This window comes from Fusarium redolens (assembly GCF_020744475.1).
Source record: "Fusarium redolens strain MPI-CAGE-AT-0023 chromosome Unknown BKA55scaffold_3, whole genome shotgun sequence".
Lineage (NCBI taxonomy): Eukaryota > Fungi > Ascomycota > Sordariomycetes > Hypocreales > Nectriaceae > Fusarium > Fusarium redolens.
This window is the reverse complement of record NW_025763666.1, coordinates 367,993-386,520: the sequence shown is the minus strand read 5'-3', so window position 1 is coordinate 386,520 and position 18,528 is coordinate 367,993. Positions and strand designations below refer to the sequence as shown.

General features: G+C 48.2%; 8 protein-coding genes and 1 non-coding gene across 9 annotated transcripts; 5 read left to right on the top strand and 4 right to left on the bottom strand.

Annotated features, from left to right (window-relative positions):
* Window positions 1-1,358: 1,358 nt before the first annotated feature.
* Window positions 1,359-2,950, top strand: BKA55DRAFT_223657 (uncharacterized protein). The gene is made up of 3 exons (XM_046185248.1): window positions 1,359-1,384; window positions 1,480-2,289; window positions 2,517-2,950. The coding sequence occupies exons 2-3, from the start codon at window positions 1,544-1,546 to the stop codon at window positions 2,716-2,718; spliced, it is 948 nt and encodes a 315-aa protein (XP_046053542.1). The 5' UTR covers window positions 1,359-1,384; window positions 1,480-1,543; the 3' UTR covers window positions 2,719-2,950.
* Window positions 2,951-3,634: 684 nt separating this feature from the next.
* On the bottom strand, window positions 3,635-4,898 carry BKA55DRAFT_223638 (P-loop containing nucleoside triphosphate hydrolase protein). Its single transcript, XM_046185247.1, has 5 exons — window positions 4,596-4,898; window positions 4,506-4,538; window positions 4,190-4,429; window positions 3,899-4,131; window positions 3,635-3,846 (listed from the first exon to the last, which is right to left on the bottom strand). Exons 1-5 carry the CDS (start codon window positions 4,623-4,625, stop codon window positions 3,783-3,785), a joined length of 600 nt encoding a protein of 199 aa, XP_046053541.1. The 5' UTR covers window positions 4,626-4,898; the 3' UTR covers window positions 3,635-3,782.
* Window positions 4,899-6,182: 1,284 nt separating this feature from the next.
* BKA55DRAFT_t68 lies at window positions 6,183-6,255 on the top strand. Its single transcript has one exon. It is a non-coding gene; the product is annotated as a tRNA-Cys (tRNA).
* Window positions 6,256-6,498: 243 nt separating this feature from the next.
* Window positions 6,499-9,030, top strand: BKA55DRAFT_590277 (centromere kinetochore component CENP-T-domain-containing protein; the record flags this gene model as incomplete). The annotated part of the gene is made up of 4 exons (XM_046195066.1): window positions 6,499-6,862; window positions 7,412-8,165; window positions 8,218-8,859; window positions 8,907-9,030. The coding sequence occupies 4 exons, from the start codon at window positions 6,499-6,501 to the stop codon at window positions 9,028-9,030; spliced, it is 1,884 nt and encodes a 627-aa protein (XP_046053540.1).
* On the bottom strand, window positions 8,824-10,320 carry BKA55DRAFT_223609 (SURF1 family-domain-containing protein). The gene is made up of 5 exons (XM_046185246.1): window positions 10,012-10,320; window positions 9,452-9,961; window positions 9,295-9,400; window positions 8,924-9,238; window positions 8,824-8,868 (listed from the first exon to the last, which is right to left on the bottom strand). The coding sequence occupies exons 1-4, from the start codon at window positions 10,232-10,234 to the stop codon at window positions 9,139-9,141; spliced, it is 939 nt and encodes a 312-aa protein (XP_046053539.1). The 5' UTR covers window positions 10,235-10,320; the 3' UTR covers window positions 8,824-8,868; window positions 8,924-9,138.
* A 1,404-nt stretch (window positions 10,321-11,724) lies between these two features.
* Window positions 11,725-13,750, top strand: BKA55DRAFT_534765 (uncharacterized protein; the record flags this gene model as incomplete). The annotated part of the gene is made up of 2 exons (XM_046189625.1): window positions 11,725-12,075; window positions 12,140-13,750. 2 exons carry the CDS (start codon window positions 11,725-11,727, stop codon window positions 13,748-13,750), a joined length of 1,962 nt encoding a protein of 653 aa, XP_046053538.1.
* A 60-nt stretch (window positions 13,751-13,810) lies between these two features.
* On the bottom strand, window positions 13,811-14,961 carry BKA55DRAFT_557047 (uncharacterized protein). The gene has a single exon (XM_046191759.1). The coding sequence runs from the start codon at window positions 14,603-14,605 to the stop codon at window positions 13,925-13,927; it is 681 nt and encodes a 226-aa protein (XP_046053537.1). The 5' UTR covers window positions 14,606-14,961; the 3' UTR covers window positions 13,811-13,924.
* Window positions 14,962-16,096: 1,135 nt separating this feature from the next.
* On the top strand, window positions 16,097-17,131 carry BKA55DRAFT_223318 (uncharacterized protein). Its single transcript, XM_046185244.1, has one exon. The coding sequence runs from the start codon at window positions 16,278-16,280 to the stop codon at window positions 17,052-17,054; it is 777 nt and encodes a 258-aa protein (XP_046053536.1). The 5' UTR covers window positions 16,097-16,277; the 3' UTR covers window positions 17,055-17,131.
* A 22-nt stretch (window positions 17,132-17,153) lies between these two features.
* On the bottom strand, window positions 17,154-18,493 carry BKA55DRAFT_557044 (uncharacterized protein). The gene is made up of 2 exons (XM_046191758.1): window positions 18,250-18,493; window positions 17,154-18,204 (listed from the first exon to the last, which is right to left on the bottom strand). The coding sequence occupies exons 1-2, from the start codon at window positions 18,367-18,369 to the stop codon at window positions 17,209-17,211; spliced, it is 1,116 nt and encodes a 371-aa protein (XP_046053535.1). The 5' UTR covers window positions 18,370-18,493; the 3' UTR covers window positions 17,154-17,208.
* Window positions 18,494-18,528: the final 35 nt, after the last annotated feature.

Genomic DNA, 18,528 nt, shown 5'->3' with positions numbered 1-18,528 from the left:
TGAGGTGGATGTGGATGTGGAGGGGGAGGGGCATTCTCGAGACACGTTTGTTAGTGGGAAGTCTTTGCTTTTGCTTGTCGACAAAGAGGCAGTGCGGCCGTTGAACAGTCCACGTTTTAACGCTCTAAAGACCCTTTTGCTCCTCGATCGTCATACAAACGAGGTGAATGACTCGCTAGATGCGGTCAAATAACTCCAATAGTCGACTCCATTTAAGAACCATCCCATTTCAAGGGTCCCATCCTTGATATTGGGACGTCGGAATAATGGAACGGATTCCCCAACCCTCGACCTTTCAGCTGGGTCAATATGCACCATGTTGCGCCTCTAAGCTGCAGATGGCCTCGGCTTGATCAAGATATGTCATATGGGTCCGAGAACCTCCATGTCGGTTACACAGTGGTTGATAGACGTCCACCGCATATTCAGGGTTGACTCAGCATCAACATCAGCATCAGCATCATCTGCAGCTGCAGGCGCAAATGCACCTGGGAACTGGGGTACCTCTACCGTAGCGTAGCGTTGCAGCACGGGATCTGGAGTCTGTAGGCCAGTCACTGGTGCCATGACGGATACCTTAGTCGTAATAGCCGCTGATTAAGTTGAGCTCGTGGACCAAGAGCCCGGCTGGCATTACAACCTGAGACACATCATGTACGTGCGTACATAACGTGCAGCGTGTGTTTAGTGGCATGAATTACGTGCCGGCCTAGAGGGAAATAAGTGAAAAAAAGAAAGGTTCAGACTAAGACAGTCGGGCGAGGAAAAAGAAAGTAGATGGCCCTAGACCCGAAAATGCAGTTTGACAGTGAAGAGACTTGGGTTATAATAGCCTATTACTGGAGACGGATAGGCTATCATTACGATGTACCGCTTTCTAACATGGAAATTTGTACAGCACCTGGTTGACTCTATCGTGGAATACTACAGGTAGATTACCGCAATAGAGTGTTCATTCTGACAGGCAGTACCAATATAGTGGCCAACCAGTAACTTTAGTGTATTTTTATCCATCATATTCCCGGCAGTCAGTATCTCGGCTTCTCCCGCCTTCCCTAGCTTCCCTTACTATTGGGTTGGATTATCACATCAACCCTCACATGAACATCCAATCCTACTCTTTTCTGTACGTTTTGGCACGCGCAGATCGACTCTCCTCAGAATTTCACACCCCGAGTGCAGCCTCAGCTGCGAAACCTTTCGATAGGTTGACTAATAAGGTGTCTACTTGCACAAGCATCAGCGGTACGCTTCCGAAACAGCGCTAGACTAGTTTGGTCCGGAATATTTCCTGCCTCAAAAAAATTGTCCTACACCGACGATCAAGCAAACAGCAGCCGTAAGCGCAATCCTCCCAAGATTATCACACTGCACCTAATAGCCTGTAAGTTTGCTCGATCGAACCATTGTGTGTTTCTTCTTTAAGCCACATGTTTTACATTGCGACGCGGCACAAGTTCACTGACGTGATAACGGCAGATTCTGCATCCAGAGCCCTTCCTATACGATACTATTTCAGAGCAACCCACCTTAATTACCGACAATGAAGAGCAAGCGCGCAAGAGAGGCTGCCGAGGTCGACGATAAGCCTGTTGCTTCTGTTAATTCTGAGGCCCCAGCCAAGAAGCGCAAGCGCAGCGAGGATGATGGGGCTGATCTGAAGAAGGCTAAGAAGGAGAAGAGGGACAAGAAGTACAAGAAGGAATCGCGCAAGGAGCGCAAGGAGAAGCGCAAGAACCTCCAGGACCTCCCCGAACAAGACGATGACGAAGAGGCGGCCGAGGATGCTCCAATGGCTGAGGCTGATGACAAGCCTGCGGATGCGCCAGTAGAGGCAGACAAGTCTGCAAAGAAGGATAAGAAGGCCAAAACCGACGAGTCGCAACAAAAGGACGACGCCAGCGTTGATGTTGAACCCAAGGAGGAGCCAAAGAAGAGCAAGAAGGACAAGAAGAAGCAAAACAAGGCATCCGAAACAACGACCACCAACGATGAATCTGCTGCTGGCCCTGATGCAGAGGCTGCTGATGGCAAAGGAGACCGTCACATTGTCTTCGTCGGCAACCTGCCCTTCACCGCCACTGCCGAAACAATCAAAGCCCACTTTGCCTCTCTCAACCCAGTGTCAGTTCGCTGCATGAGCGATCCCAAGGATAGCAAGCCCTGCCGTGGCTTTGCCTTTGTCGAGTTCGAGAAGGTCTGGCATATGCGAACATGTCTCGACAAGTTCCACCACTCCGAGTTCTCAGATGGTGTCTCTTATCCCCGCCGCATAAATGTCGAGTTGACGTAAGTTGCTTTCGTATTTCTGTCTTAAATGATAACTCACCTCATTGCTTTGACTCCACACCCCTTTCCCTCCAGCCTGATTCAATACAAAAGCACCTCGATCTGTGTAACCACCCTAGAACGACTAGTCTTGACTTGACTCACGCTCACTACTGCCTCACCGACACTCACCTGCACGAACAGCAACTTCATACATGACTAGAAAATACGCTAACTCTGTGTAACAGTGCCGGTGGAGGTGGCAAGACAAAGCAGCGCCAGGACAAGATCAAGGAGAAGAACCGCAAGCTCGACGAGAACCGCGCCAAGCGTATCGAGCGCGAGAGGACGGCAAAGGAAGAGTCCAAAGGCAAGGGTGACACTCGCCAGGCTGGCGAGGATGGCATTCACCCAAGTCGACGTGCCCACGTCCCTGGCAACCGCTGGTAGAAACAGCTTACCAGGCCTCAAGTCAAGGGTGTGAAGCTCAAGAAGGAGTAGGTTTTTGAGGGTCTCTGAATGTGTTTTAATGATTTGTATTGGGACCGGATACACAAAAGTTGAGTGTGCATTTACATGATAGTGAGAGATACCCAAAGCGGATGGACCTTTGACCTCACGATGACGAAGAGCATGGAACAGTAGATGAATTATATTTCTATATCTACCACTTCGTTGACTGATCCTAGGATATTTCTATTTCAGGTGAAGGGTCTACAAGCAGACTGTTGGTGATATATATCAATCAGTGCGAGGTATAGATTCTTTTCTGTTCACGCTCCAGGCTAAGTCAACGTATACTCTATTGAGAGCTCTAAAAGCAATGCAATTTCTTTCGCCCAATTAACACACCAAAGAGACCAGTTCAGAATGAAGACAGATCGATCGACCACTGCTGGAAGAAATCCAACGACTAGACATGCAGAAACGACTTGCCAAAATGTAACAGTCTCGAGATAGTGAATGCCAAATACAAGACATGATAATCAGGGTCATTCAGCATGCCTCCACAGGTAAAGCGGACACTTCTCGAAGAAAACATCACAAAGCAATCGCAAGCAGTCATCTGTCCAAAGTGCAAACCGGTTCTTGAATTACTGGCAAAATCGGTATAAACTCCGTGAGGAGGCCACAGCATGAGATATGAGCAAATAGAGATAAATAATAAAAAGCAACGGTTGGAAACACGTAACCGCAGATAGTAAAACCCAAAATTCATTCAAGAACCGCCTCGCAAATAAAAGCCATCGTCATATGCAGTTGCCTCCGCATGATCGTTGCGAGGGTCATGATCTGGGGACGGGTATCAGGCCTCGAGAAAAAAGCAATAGCCTAGTCCAGCCCAGCCACTCCCAGGGATATTCCGTCAAGAGCCGCCGTCTTGTATCGCTGAATGCCTATTAAGCATTCGTCCTGAGTTCTTCGTGTCGTTTCGCGTCATCCAGACGCTTTCGTTGAGAAAATCAAACGCGTGCTTTTGCCACGCGCGGGAATAGCGTTCATTAGATGGATATCTACAGAATGGAGCACTTGTTCTTCTTTTGCTTCGAAGGTGTGGGTCGGGGGTTAAGAACAGCTCTAAATAGGAATTAGATGCGTACTGGAGCACATAATCACGATTGATGCTTACCGGATGGCCTCGTCAAAAACGCTCTTGAGGTTCCTTTGAGTGAGGGCAGAACACTCGAGGTACTTGTAGGCCTTGATCTCCTTGGCGCAAGTCAGCGCCTGCTCGTATGACACAGGCTCCATGCGCTTTTGTCGAAGCGACTCGAGGGTGGAAGCGTCTTCTCGAAGATCAAGCTTGGTTCCGACAAGGATAATGGGAATGTTAGGCGCATGATGATCAATCTCGGGATACCACTAGAGAAGGTGTCAGAAGAGTCGACGTGTTGTGGCGATAAGGGGGGAGGCGACGTACCTTGGCCTTCACGTTGTCGAATGAAGGAGGGCTGACGATGGAGAAGCAAATGAGAAAGACGTCGGTCTGGGGGTATGAGAGAGGTCGCAGTCTGTCGTAATCTTCCTGACCAGCAGTATCCCAGAGGCCAAGGCTAATAGGCTTGCCATCTACCATAACACTCGCCGAGTAGTTGTCGAAGACAGTGGGGATGTATTCGCCGGGGAAGGCATTTGTGGTGTATGAAATGAGTAGACAGGTCTGGAAGCACAGTCAGCGGGAGGCTCTTGTTGTGAAAGCCATCGCGTTGTAAGCGGCTGTTTGTTGTCCAACGTACCTTTCCAACAGCACCATCACCAGTCACCACGCACTGTAGCAGCGGTCAGCCAACCATGTATTGCGTCAGGTAACCATCGGCTCAACAAACCTTCAACGATTGCACGCCGGGCTGAGCCATTGTTGCGATCGGTTATGGGGAAAAGCCGAAGGAAATGGGTATAAAATCGACGAATTGTGTCGAGGCGCAAAAAGTCGTCGAGGGGCAGATGGGGATGATCGAAGCGACGATTGTTGTGTCTGTACGGAGATGGATGTAATGTAGAGTACAGGTAGAGTAGAGCCTGGAGAGGGGCAGGTTAAACAGGCAGGACTCGAAGGCCGGATGACGGAAGGGAAGAGGTGCGACGATGACGATTTTGGATGCGACAAGCGGCGACAGAACTCGAATGGATCCTCAGGTGAGTTTCACAGCTGCATAAAAAGATAGGTCAGAGAAAGAACTTGACACAAAACCGAGGTGTAGTTCACGCGTTTTGTGCCGCAGAAGGTGAGGCCACAGGAGGAGGTTCAACGATGGGAGCCGCTCCACCTCTATCAGTATCAGTGGACTAGACTGGACTAGACGCCCCGAAACCCAGCAAGCCCAGGCAGGACCACGAGAGAGGCGCCCAGGGTATGCCACCAGTAGCCACCTCCCGTGCCACCTCAGGCCCTGTTCGCAGTAATAAGCCAAGACCTAGCCTCGCCGACTAACTTAACTTATCCGCTTGGGATAGGATAGGCTTGAGGCAAGGCAAGGAGTTGATGGCTATCAAGAGCTTGCTCAAGGCTATAGGCGCCTGGGGGTGGGGGAAATGCAAGGGCCCAGGGGCCAACCAAGCACCGTAATTTGGGGTAAAGGCAGCTCACCTGCTATATCGCTGAACTCCTTCGTGGTAAGGATTCGCGGTTAATGACCGTCTTGGCTAAGATGGACTCTCGGTTGCGGCTGGGGATGAGATTGAAGATGCCGGATTGGATGGAAACCGAACAAGATTCCAGGTTATGGAAAGAGAAGAAGATGGAGAGGCTGTAACAGTTGGGAGAAAAACAAAGGCAAGGAATAATACCCAAGCTACAGCAGATGAGATTATCCCAAGACCACACAAGGCGCGGCTATTCAAAGTGCAGGCGGTGGCTGTCGGTGCAGGTGAAAGGCGGAGAGAGGCTGCGCGATTGTCAGTTGGCGCAGAATACAATAAGCTCTGTACCATAAAGAAGCAGTACCCCCTCACTTATTTTTGAGACAATGCGATCGAACAATTATGAGCTGCGGCGGAGAATTTGAGAAACACCGAAGCCTTCTGCTGCCATGCTATTTATCTGTCCCTATTGTACATGGCAATCCCTAGCTGGGAAGGGGATAAAGGAGAACTGCTACCGTAATGAACAAAACCACCGAATCATGAAACCTGGCCGATCTCTTCAGTTGAATTCAACCTCCATGACTCACGCCAACCTCAAAGCAGAAACAATTGATATCATCACAAGCTCTTTGTTAAGAATCAGGTAGCACTTCAAGACAGGGATCAACAATAAAGAGGTTGGAGATAAAGATATGAAGACCAGGGATGCATGTTGAGAGTTGTTGAAACCTCCATTGGGCGCTTAGACCCTTGTCCAGAAGGCCACTGCTTTCTGTTCTGCTGCACAAATCTACATAACCTAATAGTTTGACGCTGTTGACAAGTAAAAAGGATCGATAGCTCAGTGGTACGAGCGAGGGATTGCAGATCCCTAGGTCGCGTGTTCGATCCACGCTCGGTCCTAAGACTTATTCTTTTGCTTCTTTTTGCGATTGCTTGGCGATCTCATCTTACATGTAATCTCATCTGCTTGCTTACATCGAGCTGTCAGCTTATTTGATTCAAGAATGTTCTGAGCGTTTAATATTTCGAACTTTGTTTTCATTTTTTGCCTAAATACCAATTGGTAAGCGTTCTCTCTAGTTGATATTGTAGATTTGCAGACATTATACTAATACAACTTTAGTAACCGACTGATATCACGAAATGGCTTCAGGGTTGTTTTCCAATGTCTCTCCATGGCATATTCCCGCCATGTTTATGGGCACCGCTTTCACTCTCGGTGGTCTTCTTCCTTTGAGAGCCCCAGACCGTGCTATGCGCGAGTATGGGTTGCCTGAGGGCATCGTCCGGTCAGAACCAGCGCAATTAGCATTCGGTATCTACGGCACTCGTGTGGCTGCTTATGGTGTCGCTCTGTGGACGTTCTATCTTCGTGGTGAATACCATGTAGTTGATACGCTCATGAGCTTACTCTTCCTGTGGGGTGCTGCTGATCTTTGGATTTGCCTCAAGGCTGGTGTACCCAGGACAGCTATTTGGAGATTTGCGAGCAGCATCATTATTGGCGGTTACGGATATCTTGGATTAACTGCGAAGGGATCTCTATGAAGCTCTGCTTTGCATAGGATTGTTTGGGTGGTTTGAGGTATCCTCCAGCTTCCATCTCACCCCATTGACTGGTGGGAATATCAAATACACATCTACAACATAGCATCGTTGTCTGTACAAATCGATTTAATTGCACCTCAAGATGTCTCAAATAATTGTGATCACGTCTGCCATGGTCATTTACCTTGTCTAGCTTGTATCGATGAACATGCAGGTAAATAGTCCGTGCACTCAAGCTCCCCTCGTCGCGTATGGCTGAACCTTGTCGCGTTCCCACTTGAATTGACATTCATCATTGACATGGATCGATAACATCAACAATAACCGAAAATACAAATAATTCTCCGAAACGCTGTGCTCGCATTACGCCCAGGTCTGCTCAACGTTCTATGGATGAAAAACTCAACGATTTCGATACATTATCTGCCAGTTGAGTGGCCGTCGCTCCGCCAGCCACTCCGGCGCATCTAAACAAACACCACAAATATGTCAAGTCTATCGCCGCCAGGTAAAGCCGCATCTCAAGAAACACCCGCGCGAACTCCTTCGAGAACTCCGAACCGTCGCGCTATCAGCGCTGAGCCGTACTCTGGCGTTCACACACCTCTGGATCGTAGCGGCGCCCGAGACCTGCGTGCCTCTCTTCGCCGTGGTACACCAGCATCTGCCGGTCGATCCAATGCGCCGACTCCTCACGCCAAAGCCGCTCGTCGGCTGCTTGACCAGCGCCGGACGGCAATGTTCACGCCTGGAAAGAACCGCAGGCAGAGCATGTTACAGCAGAGAGAAACACCCTTGGATATTTTACGAATGCTTGGTCGAACACTAGCGCCTAAGAGCCAGCCTATACACTCGTCATCTTCGTCGTCTCCAGGAAATAAACGGAGCTCATCGCCGGAACAGAGGGAGGAAAGCAACTTGTATGATGACGACGATGATGAAGACGACGATCTACTAACGAGGCCGCCAAGACTATCCTTGCCGTTAGACATTGAAGATGCTTCTAGTACCAGCTCAGATTTGCCCCCACCAATGTTGTCACAATTAGATGAGGACAATTTTACTATGCAGTCTATTGAGATGCCCCGAAGGATTCTGAACGAGTCTCGGCTATCTCGAGGGAGTCCCGGCAGTGAGCGCATGAGCGACTACTTCAACAATGAAGCCACAGAAGATGATATTGGCGAACCATCAGATTTCTTCCCCGGTCTGCTGGCGGATCTTCAAGAGAGAGCTAGACAGGATGATATGACACTTGAGCCGTAAGTTGATTACTGGCGAATTAAATGTAATGCACTGCTCACATATGAACAGGATAGAAGCGGACCGGACCCGGCGAATGACCGAGGGACGAGGAAGCGACTTCAACTTCGAGTACCCTGGTGGACTTGATGATGGAACTATTTTTCAAATGTCTGATCCCGCCAACGATATTCAAGCAACATCCCCCATTGTCGACCGGTCTGTTGCTGGAGCCGGGGCAGATGAAGTTCAAGACCCCCGCCCCGATATTATGTACGGATCTGACTCCGATGCTGGCGGCGCAGACTTCGGAATGGATGGTTGGGATTATAACGATGGCGGTGTCGACGATCATAGTTCGATAAATGAAGAACCAGGGGCAATACCAGAGCCAACAGTCACAGCTGGGATGCGTCATGAGCCGGCTGGTGATAGGCTACCTCGTGGTTTGAAAGCAAACAAGAAACGGAAACGGATATCACAGCATGGTATTGAGTACCCGTCGCTGCCTCCAGCTTTCGTCAAGCGAGTGGCCCAGACAGCTCTCCAATCGTCAGGTCTCGGCAACCAGCGTCTGTCGGCTGAGACATTAGATGCACTTATCCAATCTTCGGAATGGTTCTTCGAGCAGCTGGGTGACGATCTAGGGGCCTATGCGGATCACGCGAAGCGCAAAACAATTGAGGAGAGCGACGTCTTCACACTCATGAAAAGGTATGTTATCTCACTGGGGTATCAGCTCCGTATTTTGTTCTAGCCAGAAATTCTAATATCGTACAGACAACGTCAGATAGGACCGCGTTCGTCCATGTTCTCCTTGGCACAGAAACACCTCCCAAGAGAGCTCCTCCAAGAGCTGAGAATGCCAGTTCCGCAACCCGCTAAGCAACACAAAGCAAGGCGTGTGTCGGATCGAGGCGACGAGGGAGAAGTTGCAGAAGATGTAGAAGACACATGAGTTTTATACGGTGTATGCATGATGAGATTTACAGCTTACAGGCCCTTCGAACGGGCTACACGACGAGCGACATCGTTTGCAGGCTTTTTGACTACCATCCAAAGCATGATGGATGTTGCGACACAAAGGCCATACCTAAAGCAAGGAGTTAGAGCGCCCGGTGCAGGTCGACATAGAACGAGGCAACTTACCAGGTAAAGATATACTGGGCGTGGTTGTTTCGCAGGTTGACCTCCGCGGGTCGGCCATAGGGAATACCTCGAGTCTCGAAGTCGACCATTTGCATGAACTCGGGTTCTGATGTCGTTAGCAAGGCATCAAGAAGAAATATTATGATGATAGACATACCCATAGTAGCCTCAACCCAGACAGGCTGACTGCCGGTCAAAGCAGCCATCTGCTTCACATCCGGGAAATAAAACATGCCCTTCTTGGGCTGATTCTCTGGTGTAAACATGTTCTTCTTCCACGGCTCTCTTAGAAGTCCCTCCACTGTAACCTCACCCGTCGGTAGTCCATCAGGTCGTGTCCTCTTATCTCTATGCTTCTTGTCGATCCAGCCTCGGTTCACTAGAATTGTCGTACCGTTCTCTCGCTCCAATGGTGTGACTACCATGTATCCATCTGTCCCATCACGCATGCGCGGCCCAATGAGCATTTCTTGATCATGTCGAAAACGGCCCTTCGCTACCACACGGCGATAGTCGAAGTCATGAATGGCATCGGGATCGATGGTTGGTGGGAGGGGTAGAGGATCGCGGATTAGTCGGTCTTCGAATTTGGCGATAAGTTCGGATTTCCAGCCTAGACGCTGAACTTGCCATGTTCCGAGAATGAAGGCAGTGATGGGGATAATAGCTAAATTAATTAGATCATACCCTATTCAATTGATGAGCTCAAGAGCATACCGAGAATGATTAGACCTGGGCCATGGCGTTTTCCAACACGGACAAGCTTGGGTGGTCCATCGAGAATCGAGACGAATTCTGGATCGTCGGCTGATGTCTGTTGCTTGCGACGGAAGAAGGAGGATGTGAATTGTCTCCTTGGTGGTGCGTTTGTGAATCTTTTACACCGGGGGATTTGTTTTGACAAGCGCAGGCTGCGCAAGATTGTATTAGGCGCGTTCATTATGTCTGATGGCGCATTGAAGGCGTGAGGTTAAGGTGATAGCTAGCTTTGGCAATGATGTCGATTGTGGTGGGTTCGGTCGGGAATAGGACCCACCCAGGACGTTGAACCCCCTAGGATCTGATACGGCTCACCAATATATCTTACATCGGGTTACGCTTTTGATATGGCCAAGCAATAAGTCCTTTTGTAATTAAGATTGCAGGCTTCTATTAGAATATGACTTCTACCCACTCTAAGATACATTCAGTGAGCCTTGTTGGATCCTATGGGATTGGCATCGTATTTCAGCCAGATATTGAATAACTAACACCGAGTCTGACGGCTTTTGCACCCAGGAATATAATTGGTTGATACAGTCCTTTATACAGTGCAATACTGCTTAGTCAGGAGGGGTTCCATGTGTGGTGCCATACTGTGTTGTGTAACCTAGCGTCGTTGGAATCGCTTTGTGAGCTCGCGCGGGTCGGTCGGTCAGCCACATAGAAGTACGGTAATAGCGTCAAAGTTGAAGGTTATGAACAGATAAGTTGATAAGTTTGGGTAGCTATGTGGAATCCGTGTTGGATTTGATATGCAGATTGCGATAATTCACCCAGACTGCTGCCTATCCTGCCTAGCTGGCCTGTTTGCCTTGATCTTGGTGTTTGTCCTGGCAATTGACAATCACGTTGCAGGCACAATCTTACACGCTTTATAACATACCCTGGACCCCGAGTTTGGATGGCAATTCAGTCAGAAGTTGAATAACATATAATTGGTTGACCAAAATACAGTGCAATCACTGCTTAGTCAAGAGGGGTTCCATGTGTGATATCGTACTGTGTTGTGTAACCTAGCGTCGTTGGAATCGCTTTTGACATACCCTGGACCTCGACTCGAAATGGATGGTATTTCAGTCAGATGTCGAGTAACACTGCATATGCATATGATCAGTTGAACAAGTTGCTCTACACAGTGCATTCACAGCTTAGTCAAGAAGGGGCTCATGTGTGATGTCGTACTGTGTTGTGTAACCTAGCGTCTCTGGAATCACCAACCTCGATATCAAAGCAAATAAGGCTGCACCGTCAGCTTGCCTCAAACTTCAAATACCCCTTGAATCCCGAAAAAGCAAAAACAGATGCAATACTTGTAGCTTCCTACAAAAGTGGCGAAATAATTTTAGCTTTCATCTTCGGCGGTCGGAGATAGGTTTGTGGCAATATTCCTACTCATCTGCAACCACCTGCGGCCACCCGTGATGTTCAGGACCTTTTGGTCCGACTTCGATTAACCAACACGAAGATTCTCTTCTCTCTTCTTTGGTTCAACAGATGCACTGCATTACAAAAGGTTTTCGCCATAAAACTGAGACATACATGTTGTTGAGATAAGCAAGAAACGCCACGAATCACCTGCGTATAAGTAGGCTGAAGCGCCCGCCTCACTCTCACATCCTCACTTTCACCTCTATTCTTTTCCCTACCAAAGTTTACATGGAAGTCACCATGGACAACCAACCCAAGCGAGTGCGGCTCGGAACAAAGAGCTGTACTGAATGTCGTCGTCGAAAAGTGAAATGCGTTTTCGACGATGACCAGGCTGAGTGTCAACAATGCAACAGACACTCTCTCACCTGTCAGCCGCAGAATGCAGAATCTTTCCCAGAAGATAAAGATGAAATCATTCAAGAGGTTTCACAGTTTGCCGGGCAAGTCGAGGCACGCATGATTCGCATGCAAGCTGCAATCGACACCTTGGCTAGTAAACTTGACTCGCAAACCAACCCCAAGGCAAACCATAGAAGTAATGCAGGCTCTGGAGCCGAGTGCTCTCAGATTTATAGCCAGCAATTTGAGGTTGGTGTCTGGAAGCTCTGAAGGTCACATTGGCTTGAGTAATCTAACCATCTTTGCATCACAGACACCACAATCGCGGTTGACGGCATCGCTCAAGGGGCTTTTACCTGACAAGCAGACTCTGCCCAAGATTCTGGAGTACACTGGGAGGTTCACCAACAATTGGACCTGCTGGCCTCTGGCATTGCTGTCATATCAACAACAAGAGAACGAATTCCTCCCTGTCCAAACAGTTACGCTGTTTGATGCTGGGTTTCCGAAAGACATCGAGTCAGCGTTGTCGTTCGTTGACAAGTCAATGCAATCACCAAACCCCGGTGTTGTCTCAAAATGCACAGTCTGGCTCTGCCTATCCTTCAAAGAACTACCCTGGAAGTTCAAAAAACAAGGCGGCGTTCGAGCACCACTATTGGAGTCAAGTATCCTTATTGACAATTGTATCGCTAAAGTTGAAGCCCTGTATCAGGCCAGCTCAACACCGGTCTGCAACATCGACTTTGTCCAGGCACTGATCCTTCAAAACGAGCTATTCCTCTCCATAGGTCGCCCAACAAAGGCATGGAAATGTATTAGGGCTGGCATCGAGAACGCCATGCTTCTGGGCGTACACCATGGCCGGTCCAACCTTGATCGAGGTATATGGGAGGAGTTGTGGATACGAGACCGACAGCTTTCGCTATTCCTTGGGATGCCCCAGGCAGTCCCAGCGCAATTGTCGCCCAAAATAATAGCAGAAAAGTGCTCAATGACTGAAAAGGAAATCTTTCGCAAGATAGCCACGGTATCAGGCCTTATTATAAGCCAAAACCAAATGAAAGACGACTGCCCCAGTTCCACAATCACACGCACCCTCCAAGAAATGAAGGAATTAGGTGCAATGATTCCGGAGCACTGGACGAAAGGGCACTCGAGATATATCTCTTGTCTCCCGCAAGCCTTTACTCACGCCAACATCAAGATCTTCCACCATACACTTGAACTTATGATAAACTGGCCCTACTGTCAAGTGCCAATCGACGCTATCAGTTTAGAAGCTGGCAAGGAAATTGACGACTTTGAAATGTCAAGGAAGTCCACAGTGGAAGCAGCGGTAGAAATCTTAAAGGCGCACCAAGACATGAGAACCCTGGAAGTCGAGCCGCATGTGGTGATGAGGGCTGACTTCCTAGATTTCCTTGCTTTCAAGGCAGCGCTTGTAATGGCAGCAGCTTTGGAATGCAAGAGAACCCCTTTCTTAGACGACGTAAAGCAACGATGCTGGAAATTGATAGCTGAGTTGGCGGACAGACTAGGAGCGGCAGCTAAAGCATTTGGTAACGCATTTACCAAGCAGGCTGCCCTCACACTCAACATTCTACATGGCGCAAGAGAAGGGGAGATGATATGGTCTGGAACGTATCGAGTAACTATACCCTACTTTGGGAGACTCGAGATTTCTGAAGTATTCAAGGTAGCGCAACTAATCACACGCAACCGCAAGGAGTCACGCCCAAGGAAGATGATTGTCAAGATGGAATCGAACCATGTCACCTCTGGACTGCCGTATGAGCATGTGCCGGAACTGGAACTGGAAGCGGACTGGACCGCAGTGGAATCTATCAGGACTATGGATATGGAGTATGGGTGGAAGGGCGTTTTTGAGTTTGATTGTGTTAATCAGGTGGCAGGCTTCTGAGATGTGTTCTGGGCACCGACCCGTCAATATAGGAGTAGAACTAAATATTGGTCAATTTTGTGACCTAATGAGACGTATGCCATCTACAACTTTTGCAGAACATTGGATGCAGATGTGTTCTAACACCCTTCAGTGACGGAATGACGAAGCATCTATCATGGACATCTCTATTCATTACAGTCCACCTCCCTCCATCGCAGCCATCATCTTTCTCATCTGTGAACCATCGCCTCCTCCAGGGGCACTCAGATACACAGCCTCTCCAAGCATACGCAACTGCATAGGGAAACGAGGATCTCCATAGTAGTCAATGATCTCCTGCTTGCTCGTCGTCGTCTTCAAGTTCTGCCACTGACTCAAGTCCATTCCTAAGTTCTCACACTCTTGCTGCTTCTCTGGTGTCCACCATGAAGGAAGTACTCCTCTTCGAACTGACGCCTGTCGCAAGAAACGTTGAAAACCCCGAAGTCCGTTTGGGGCGCCGCCGTAGAGACTGTCTCCATCTGCTTGACCTTCAAGGTTGTACATATCGTCCATACGGAGGCGATATGTGTCAATCAGGAGTCGATAGACGTCTTTCTCAGGACGGTTTTGCAAGTAAGTGCCGTTATCGAGACGAGTAAAGGGGTTGGGAACAGACTTTTCCAGTCCCTTCTTCGGGGACTGGCTCATTTCGTCTGGATCATGGACGTTGGAATCAGCAAATGAGTCTGCCTGCTTTCCACAGATCTTCTTGTGGGCTTTCCAGTCGGTCTTTTGACATTCGCGAGAGCAGTATGGCGTGGTGGAACACTTGGCACACCGCTTAAGCTGGACTGTAGGTTCTTCCTGGTTGCAGGTAGTGCAAGCAGCCATGGTAGAGTTGTTAGTTGCCAGTCTTAGTCTTCGGTCTTGAGTCTTTGGCCCTTTGTTTGATAGAGTTCAAGTTGATACCAAGAGAGGAGATGTGATTAAGTGATGTGGGTGGCTTAAGGTTTGCGGGGATATGAATCAGCCAGGATCACCCTGGTCACTATCATCAATTCTCGACTCTTCTTCTACGAACAATTATGATATGATATTGCTCTGCAACTGAGGCTCTTTCCGGCTTAGACTATTCAATATTCCCGTAAAAGTGACCAATGGATGTTTCCATTCTCAGTATAGGCGGCTTCTTTGAGAACTGCCCAAGGCACAGTGTGAATGTTGTCAAGCTCAAACAAGTTAGTGACTCCCGTTGAGTATAAGTCTCAACTATGGATACTTTACTTAAAGAACGTGAGTTGCGGATATATATACATAGTGTAGGTTATCATGTAACGTTACTTACTCCATGACGGTTTGCACGGACAGCCAAACAAGAGTGTAGTCTCAGGCTTGTCACCAAGTGCTTGCTGCAGCTTCACATTCTTTGTACATGATTGCCTCACGGTGGCTTACAAGTGATAGCGCCAATCAAGGCAAATTAAGAGGATAAAGGCTCCTTCACACGGCGTCTGAAGTGTCTAACAATACCAGCCTAGGTAGGTGAAGACGACTGGCAAGATGCTTGTTAAGACAAACATGTGTTGGTTTGGAGTCTTTACTAGCAGCTTGCACTTCGTTTTCGTAAAAGCTAGTGACAAACTTGTATGACCTTTGCCTCAGTATAAAGGGAATGGAGGTAAACTAGTTCTGAGCATATCTAGGATTGAGGCTTGGAGAGCTCTTTGCGTTTCTTCCTACACTCTTCAAGCCCAAACAACCTGCGCCTGTTGCCCCAAGGAGATGACCAGACCTACCTCATGACACATATTATTATGTAGTACTTATATCTAAGTCTACTGTAAGTCAATATGTAACTGAGACCATGGCCCAAATACTAGCAAGTGCCAAACAGGGATCTATCGTGGTACAACAAGAGGGAGACTGCCTGTTTCTTCCTTTAGCCTTTGAATGCTATCTAGCGAGCTCAAATCCATGTATTTTGCATCGTGGGTTTTGCCTGTTGAGACATGTTGAAAGAGACCCCCAACCATCGTCATTCGTGGCATAGATTTCTGACGGCCAACAACCTTGCAAACGGGGCCGGATATATTGATTGGACCGGATGCCATAATTACCGCTCCAGGAACCAAGTGCTGGTATGCATAAATGATAGCTAACGTTAAGAGCTTAGGTTGCGATCTGCGATCTGCAAACTGCATAACCGGCAGTAGCTTGATCTTGGCTCATCTTCGTTACTTACCTACCTATCTAGGTGGGTATATTTCCAGCGGGTTAATTAACCCCTGTCATATAGATTTCTGGATGACAATGACTCACAAATGAACTCACCCGCCCGTCTCTTGACTTCCCCACCCTATGCTGAGCTGAAAAGCATCAGATTCAACATGATGTTAGTCAGCGATATAACTTGCGAAGCAATATACAGCTTATCAAGCCTAAGAGAAGTGCTCGAATTTCGGGTGTGACTGGGACTTGTAGGAGAAAGGCCGCTGCCAATGTATTCACCGACCTCGACATCTCCGATGCCGAATCCACCTTGAGACTGGGAAACCAATGTCTCATGAAAAGTACCAGGACCAAGAAAGCCCCCAAAATGAAGCAAAGATGCGGATTACTCGACTTGCCAGTGGAAATCCGGCTCAAAATATATGACCTGCTCCTCGTCAGTCGATTTAACCGATGTGACCACCCATACTGGGCAGTTGGAGACAGTTATCAGAAGTTGATCATGCTGGATGTACTTCAAAATCGACGGCACCGAACAATGGAGCCAGCTATACTGCAAACATGCAAACAAATCTACCACGAAGCAGTCCCAATTCTTTACTCGCGGAACGTCTTTCGCATCAGCGGTGCGAGTTGTATGTCTCAACTTATGGATCAGATCGGGCAGACAAACACAAGGATGATTCAACATATTGATATCTACATACCTCCTAATTGTAACAAGTCTTCGTGGATGCACCTGTTCCAAGTCCTGCCCGAAACGACCCTGTGTCTGAAGAGCGTAGTCGTTAGGTGGTGGGGGATCTATAACAACCTTTGGGAAGAAAGCTTGGGAAAGGATATACCTTTTGCTCAGGCCCTCGCTAGACTTTCGAAACTCGGCATAGAGAAGCTGAGACTAGAGGGATCCTACGCTAAACCCTGGCCTGCGTACTTTCGAGATAAGTTTGGGGCGCAAATGGTTGACGTGGAGGATGGTTGTCCGCGTCCGCTCAGAGGAGACAACGACGATGACGATACACGCAAGTGGAGGGCGGATACTTTGGAGAAATTCAGAAAATACCAGGAAGGAACAGAGTCGCTGAATCCATGGGAGGGAGATCGCCATTGAAGCATTTTGCCTTGGCAAGCATGAGCTTGTCCTTCCTTTCCAGATACATGAATATATTGTCACCATGCGCATCAACTGAGTCACAAGATAGAAGCATACAGCCAGGGTCATGCATTATACATGGCCGGTCTTTGAATAAGTATTCTAGCAAGATTCATGAAAGTGTTTCTATTGTCTTGGTCACCATGGTCTCAATCTGCTGCCATCTGCGCCGCAAGAGTTCGCGCTGGCTACTCGAGCCACTCTCTACCTCATCTATATCACCGAGTGTCTTTTCAATGATGTTCAAGAAATCTTTCAGGGCTGTCAACAATAATTCATCAACCTCAGCCTGTGATGAACGTCCATCGTCTTGAGCATCAAAGAACCGCTGCCATTGTCTTTGTGTGCAGCATAGCATTCGCAGGGCGACCTGAGTTCTGTGACAGCCTATTGTCTGGTCATCGAGAGTGTACCGTCCGAGAAAGTTGATACTTTCAAGGTCGGCACGCTGTGTCTTGTTCAGCCGTGGAAGAATCACTTCATCTAGATAAACCTCGTCCCATCGGTTTGTATCCAGAATGAATCCGTACTCGGAAAGTAAAAAATCATTTGAGTGAGGGCCATACGATACGTAGACTTCCTCACCTTGGCGATAGACTCTGTCAGCTTGGACGCTGTATCCCAGGGCTGAATATGCGAGCTTGCATCCTTGGTCAGCATGATTGAAGAGGTCGGCTGTTGGCATGCAGACTAGTCGGTCAGCATGAGCGTAGCCTTTCATCTTGGGCATGCTGTTGTAGAAGGTTCTGGTGTTGATAAGCACCCAAGAGTATAGGTACTCATCCCTGGTCAACTTTGGGAATGCTTTCAGGACAATTTCGCACTCGCGTCTGAATGTGGTATTCTGATTATCCAGGAGGTCCTTGGCCCTTTTAGGGAGAAGAGCTTGAAGTTCACTCGGCCACATCATGGGCACACCAGCCTCTAGGTCTTCCCGAGTTGGTAGGACTGTTTTCCATACAGAAAAGTCATCACTTTCGTCAAGGGCAATTTCGGCAGCCAAGACGCCATGAACTGAGACTCCTTGAAGGGCTTCGGTGATGTTCTTTGGCACTGTATCAATAGTGCGAAGTGCCTTCATTGGCACACTCAAAATAGTTTCATTTGGCTTAAGAAAAATTAGTATAATTCCGAAAGGGGACTTATTGCTCACCTTGATATCGCGAGTTGCGACAATACCAATACCTCGACCTGGAAGAATTCGAGGTTCAACACCTTTTAGTTTGACTCCTTTACTTTCTGCCCATGGCAGAAAAGCAGGATCAATGAGCATTTTGGGCCAAATCTACTCTCAATAGGAGAAGTTAGAAAGTGAAATAAAAAGTCAAAGCTGTATAAAATATGTACATGTTCCCTTTGACTCATTCATTCACTTTCATGTTAGATCCTTTGCAAAGTTTCTACTGGATGGCGAGCTCAATACCGCTGAGTA